This window comes from Lathyrus oleraceus, chromosome 5 (genome assembly GCF_024323335.1).
Source record: "Lathyrus oleraceus cultivar Zhongwan6 chromosome 5, CAAS_Psat_ZW6_1.0, whole genome shotgun sequence".
Lineage (NCBI taxonomy): Eukaryota > Viridiplantae > Streptophyta > Magnoliopsida > Fabales > Fabaceae > Lathyrus > Lathyrus oleraceus.
The window spans coordinates 295,549,702-295,556,404 of NC_066583.1; the positions used below are offsets into that span (position 1 = coordinate 295,549,702).

At 32.8% G+C, this 6,703-nt stretch overlaps 1 protein-coding gene across 1 annotated transcript; it reads left to right on the plus strand.

Annotated features, from left to right (window-relative positions):
• Nucleotides 1-4,006: 4,006 nt before the first annotated feature.
• LOC127084056 (amino acid transporter AVT6C) lies at nucleotides 4,007-6,205 on the plus strand. The gene is made up of 5 exons (XM_051024434.1): nucleotides 4,007-4,462; nucleotides 4,707-4,859; nucleotides 5,056-5,259; nucleotides 5,372-5,834; nucleotides 5,925-6,205. Exons 1-5 carry the CDS (start codon nucleotides 4,102-4,104, stop codon nucleotides 6,049-6,051), a joined length of 1,308 nt encoding a protein of 435 aa, XP_050880391.1. The 5' UTR covers nucleotides 4,007-4,101; the 3' UTR covers nucleotides 6,052-6,205.
• The last annotated feature ends 498 nt before the right edge of the window (nucleotides 6,206-6,703 follow it).

Sequence of the window (6,703 nt, forward strand, 5' to 3'; positions counted from 1 at the left end):
AGCTAACACTACTAAAATAAGCATAAGTCGAAATCCCGAGTGAGGTAACATGCTTCGACACTTCGACACACTAACATAACTTAACATACTAGGTGATTCAACACTTCCTTGTTCTGTCGAGCAACCTGCTTCGACACAAGGAATTACAATTCAACATAGTTGACATGGCCTATTCTTACCCTTATATGTTTGAGATGAATTCCTATTTCCTATTGCAATTTCATTGCAATTGGATCAAACAAGATTTGATTGTGAAATTTCGCGAGAACCAATTATCATTTCCCATTAACGACGTCACTATTTCATATAGAAACGTAAATTGTGATTGATTCGTGGAGATGAAATCCTAATGTCGAGATATATATCTCTAATACGACAGTGCGGGGGTGGACCTTCAAGATTAACACTCCAACACATAAGTCAGTTATAAAATCCAAAATGAGTAAAATATAAGTTTGAAAAGATAATGTGTATGTTATGTCTTGCATATGCCATTTATATATATTGGATAACTTAAATGAGATTTGCATTATTTGACTTAACACTTGGACCCCCCACGTATTGGACCATCGACAGTCTCATAATAACAGGTATGCCGCTCTTCGTAGATTGTTGGTGAATTATCCAGAGCATTACTACACGTTCATCTTAGAACATGTAGAATCAAATGAATTTTATCACGACTTATGTGTTCTTGTGTATCATGACTTGTTTCAAGGATACATGTGTATTTTGAACTTTGCATCGGAGGTTCATTTTCTTCGCCATGATAACATCGGTTCACAACTCCTTTTGGTTTAGTTTTCGAATAATACAACTGAATATCATTACTATTATAACGTCTCCTTAATTACACTAATTGAAATGGATGTTGGATTATGAGGTTCGCAGATGCCTTTTCGTGCTAAATTGGGGATGAACTTCTCCTTCCTAATACGATTTAATCAAAATTTGGATTTTAGATCAAACAATATTTTATCATAAAATATCACGGGAATCAGTTGTCAGTTCCCATATACGGGACCATTGTTCCATATTGGAATCAGAATTGTGATTGATTTGTGATGATGGACTTTTGATACAATGATATGGATCTTAAATACGAAAACACATGGGTGGACTTGGAATATTAGTACGTTGAGTGATAAAATGGGCTACTAGCGGTGTAGGGGGGGGGGGGGGGGATAGACCTCCCAAGTTAAAAAGTCGTTTCAAAAAGGTTTTTAATATGTTTTCAAAAATAGAGTTTACTTTGCGTGGTGGAAGTAGATTTTGCGTAAAAGAGACTATGCTTATATTGAGAGATTCACAATTGTGCTTATCAATTTACAATGTATCAAATTGAACTACTGAATTTCACCAAATTACAAACTAATTATATTGCAAAATCATTCAATTCCTCAAGATGTGTTATTTAATGATTTTCAATCACGTCTAAGATTCTACTATCAAAGTCTTCAGACTTAATCCACACTAAGACAAAGTTGAATTACCAATTCTAAAAAAATCTACAACTTATGCACCAAATCACTACCAATAAAAAATCCTATCAGTATGCAATTCTAGAAAGTAATAGAAACAACCTAATCACACGATTAACTATGAAAAATAAGATATACATACATATATATATATATATATATATATATATATATATATATATAGATAGAGAGAGAGAGAGAGAGAGATGAATGTATATATACATATATAAAGAGAGAGAGAGAAAGAGTACACCCAAACTCATAATGGTTTGATAAGTTCGGCCTTGCTTTGTGCATAATCCACTCTCAAATGGTTTCCCATTGAAAACTCGTTGGTCTTCCACTATATAATATATATATATATATATATATATATATATATATAGATAGAGAGAGAGAGAGAGAGAGAGAGAGAGAGAGAGAGAGAGAGAGAGAGAGAGAGAGAGAGTACACCCAAACTCATAATGGTTTGACAGGTTCGACCTTGCTTTGTGCATAATCCACTCTCAAATGGTTGCCCATTGAAAATTCGTTGGTCTTCCACTATAATTTACAACGGTATTACTAGAGTTCGAACAATCACGAGTCCAAAAATATATAGTGAAAATTAATTTTCTTCTTTTTTGGATCTTGACTTGTACACATATCTACAAACTTAATTATATGCGGAATTTTTACTCGAGATTGCTTCTTGAATCTTCCATCCCTAACAACGTGCTCCTAAGTTTCCGTCTGCGGAAATTTCCACACAATTCAGCCGGTATCTTGAATGTTGGTATGTCCGAAGATTGAGAAGAACTCCTACCATGTATGTAGACTTAAACACACTACTACCAAGGTCAACTTGGAGAGAATAACCTCCTTCTTTTTCAATGCAATTGTCAGAACCAGTCACAACCTCACACACTCTTGCAAGCCTATAAAATCTTAAACAAATCTCCAAAGAAACATTAAATCCAAAAATGAATATTCTCAATCAATCACGAATCATTCAAGATAAGATTCAGATCCATGCAATAATGGAAAAATAATGAGATAAAAGATGAAAGAAATCGTTTGCAAGTGTTCAAGAAAGATTCAAAACTCTTTTTAAAAATGAAAGAACAAGTGGTTTGTGAGTTTTCATATCATCAATGAAAGAATGTATTTTCTAACATTATGAAAGATTGGAGAGTTAAAAATGAGTTATAGGTACTAGAGATGAAGTGATAAATTCATGTTTGATTTGAGTCAAGAACATTTTGTGATTTGAGTCAAGTGGTAAAGTAATGTGGAACAAGATCAACACTTAAAGAAAGACTCATTTTTATGTGATTCGAATCAAGAAATAAAGCAAGATTTGACTCACACAGGCTAAAGAGGGACTTGTGATTCGACTCATGTACAAACTGTGATTCGACTCAGATAGTGCATAATTTAAATCAAAGGCAAATTATGATTCAACTCACAAGCTTACACAAATGCCTAATTCTTCTTTGCCTTGTTTGATTTGACTCAAGGGATTGTGCGATTCAAATCACACATCCAAAATCTCAAAAGTTTAAGTTTTCAAAGATGTTTTGAGAGTCCAAAATGAGTGAAGTGTAAGTTTGAGATGAGAATGTGTATCTCATGTCTAACATATGTCACTTATATATAATGAATCACTTTATTAAACTTTGTGTTATTAAATATGATACTTGAATGTTATTTGTATTGAACCTTTTACCGACATATAACATTAATAATCAAACTGTTTTTATGTCATAGAATCTTTTATTTAAATTTATTAATAAATAAATTATAAATGTAAATTAATTATACATAGAGAGTATTGACATCCAACTAAACTCTATGATATTTTAAATTTATCTTCTTTTTTTTGGTATAAAATAATCACTACTCTCATTTATTCTTTGTAAGCAAAATGATTAACATTGTATTTCCTTTAGATGTACTTAAAGAATATTCCCTAAACTCTCTATTATAAAATAAAACTTATTTACTTTAATTTATTAAATATGTTTATATTTGATAAAGTTTATTTATTTTTATAATAGAATGTGATAGCCTAATCATATTTTATAAAAAACTAGATGAATATCAGTACCTCTATCTAATAAAATAATAATATTCAATATTATATCATGATTTAATATTATTTTAGTTTAAAATATAATAATTTTAGGAAAATTCTTATCTGTCCCTCATAAAATATTGGGTAAAGTTTGTTTTTTTGGATAGAAACAAGATATAGTCTAATTAAGTGGGAAAATGTCTCTTACTATTCTTCTGGAATAAAAATTAAGTAGAATTATTATAAAACAAATTATTTTAAAAATCTCTTAAATTTTTAAATATTTTAATAAATAATTAAATATGATAAAGTTACATGACATGAACCGATTCATTATAGAAAAGAAGAAAAAAACCGATTCATTATAGAAAAGAAGAAAAAAACCGATTCATTATAGATAGCGAAGTAGTCTCTTAAATTTTAAGTTTATCTACAAAAAAATATATCGATATTCAGTCAAAGAAGATACATTAAAAAACGAATATAAATGGATGGGAGATGTAATGTACGTCACGAAACTCCACATTTCATTTCTCAACTCTTCCAAATAATTTCATCGCCGGGATGACACCGTCTGCCGGAGTCCATGTCCCCCTCTTGACTGGATCCACACCGGCAGCGGGCCGCGGTTCAATTCCCGGCGCCGTATTCAATGTTGCCACGAGCATAATTGGCGCTGGGATCATGTCAATCCCGGCGATTCTTAAAGTTCTCGGTGTTTTCCCCTCTTTCGCCTTAATTGCAATCGTGGCTGGGCTAGCCGAAGTGTCGGTGGATTTTCTCATGCGTTTTACACATGCCGGTGATACGACGACGTACTCTGGCGTCATGAAGGAAGCTTTCGGGTCCGCTGGAGCATTAGCCGCTCAAGTTTGCGTGATAGTCACCAACTTTGGTGGTTTAATTCTCTTCCTTATTATTATCGGTTAGAACAGATTTCATTTCTTTACTTTTCTGTTAATTAAATTATTGATCATTAATTAAAGTTAAAGATCCACCTTTCATAGATTTTTCGGTTTGTGTTTTTGTTTCTTAGCTAAGTGGTGATTTTTGGACTTTATAGCGAGATTCTTTTATATTTGTGATCTAAAATAAAATAGATTGGTTTCTTAATAAAGTGATGTTACTTTGTTTTCAAGTTTTTCATGTTTGTGTGTATGGAACAACAGGGGATGTTTTATCTGGGAAGAGAAGTGGAGATGAAGTGCACTTGGGAATTTTGCAACAGTGGTTTGGGATTCACTGGTGGAATTCCAGAGAAGTCGCTCTTCTCGTAACCTTGGTTCTTGTTATGCTTCCATTGGTCTTGTACAGAAATGTAGGTTAGTGTTTTTCAATGCTTATTTAGTGCATGATTGGAATTGTGGGGAATTTGACAAAAACGCGGCGATGTGATTTAGTTGAAGATCATTGTCAGTTCAAATATGATTTATTTTCATTGTTCGGAATTGAAAAGATTTAATGGCATAGACTTATTTGTTATTGTTTTTGATTTTATGCTGTTTCGAAATTTGTCAGAATCCTTGAAGTACAGTTCTGCAGTATCAACTCTTCTTGCTGTGTCATTTGTTGCCATTTGTTCTGGTTTGGCTATTGTTGCTTTGGTGCAAGGAAAAACACAAACTCCTAAATTGGTTCCTCGGATAGACTACCAGACATCTTTCTTTGATTTGTTCACTACAGTTCCTGTTGTAGTCACAGCATTCACATTTCATTTTAATGGTACTAGTTAACTTGCATTTTGCATTTTGCATTTTGCATTATTGGGTGGTGGATAAGGGTTTTCTCCTTTTCTCGTTGTTGTGCTGATGAGTACTTTTGTTTTACTTTGCAGTGCATCCAATTGGATTTGAGTTTGCAAAGCCATCTGATATGAAAACAGCAGTTCGATTAGCAATAATGTTTTGTGCTGTTATCTACTTTACAATTGGTTTATTCGGCTACCTCTTATTTGGAGATTCAACACAATCAGACATTCTAGTCAATTTTGATCAGAGTGCTGATTCTGTTGGTTCGTTGTTCAATAGTTTAATTCGTGTAAGCTATGCACTCCACGTTATGCTGGTATTCCCTATAGTGAACTTCTCTTTAAGAGCCAACATTGATGAAGTATTCTTCCCCAAGAAGGCTGTACTAGCCACAGACAACAAGAGATTTGTGATTCTCACTCTTGTGCTCTTAGTATTCTCCTATCTTGCTGCTATAGCAATACCAGATATTTGGTACTTTTTTCAGTTTCTAGGATCAACAACTGCACTGTGTCTTGCCTTTATTTTCCCAGGCATTATAGTTTTAAGGTAACCTATTTTCGCAATCTTATTAGTTATTATAACAAATTGGAAAAGAATACAAGTCATGATCCTAATGTTCTTTGTTTGATATGACAGGGATGCTCTTGGAATATCAACAAGAAAGGACAAAATAATAGCACTGGTTATGATTATATTAGCTGTAGTAGCAAGTGCAATTGCAATTTCCACCAACATATACAATGCCTTAAGTAGCAAGTCATAGAAGTTGGTGTTCTCTTTTTCTTTCCTTTGTTGTTGCTTCAACTACACAAAGTTTTATTGGGGGAGTTGGGGGATGGAGGGGGGAAATCATAGTTAAAATGATTTGTTGTGTGTAATATCAAAGCAATGGAATGAAATTCAGAAGTTTAGTTGAAGCGTAGTTTGCCACTTTTACATTGTTGTGTTTGAATGACTCATCTTTTTGGCCAATTATTGCTGTCAAATAAAAGGTTCTATGGCGGCGCCTTAAGGGGGACCCGTATCCGTCTGGCAAATGTGTCTCCATAATAAAATCAAAATTTCACTTGTTTAACATATGCCACTTAAAATAAGGGGACCAGTATCTTATAAAAGTTGACATTTTAAACCTAAAAAGAATACAAAAATAGAAATCATAGAAGTTGAACCAAACACGGAATAAGAAGAGTTGGTTACATTGGACATAATTTAATGTTTATCATTTTTGATGTTATAATTTAATGTATATGAATCTTAATGAGTAAGATAAATAAATAAATAAATATGGTGGTTGCCATGTCACGTAGGGACATCCTGTTATGATGGTAATGGGAGCAATTTTCAAATTTTAAATAATAGTAATATTAATTTTTAAGATAATGTTTTTAGTCTTTGATCATGTCAGAGTTCCTTGC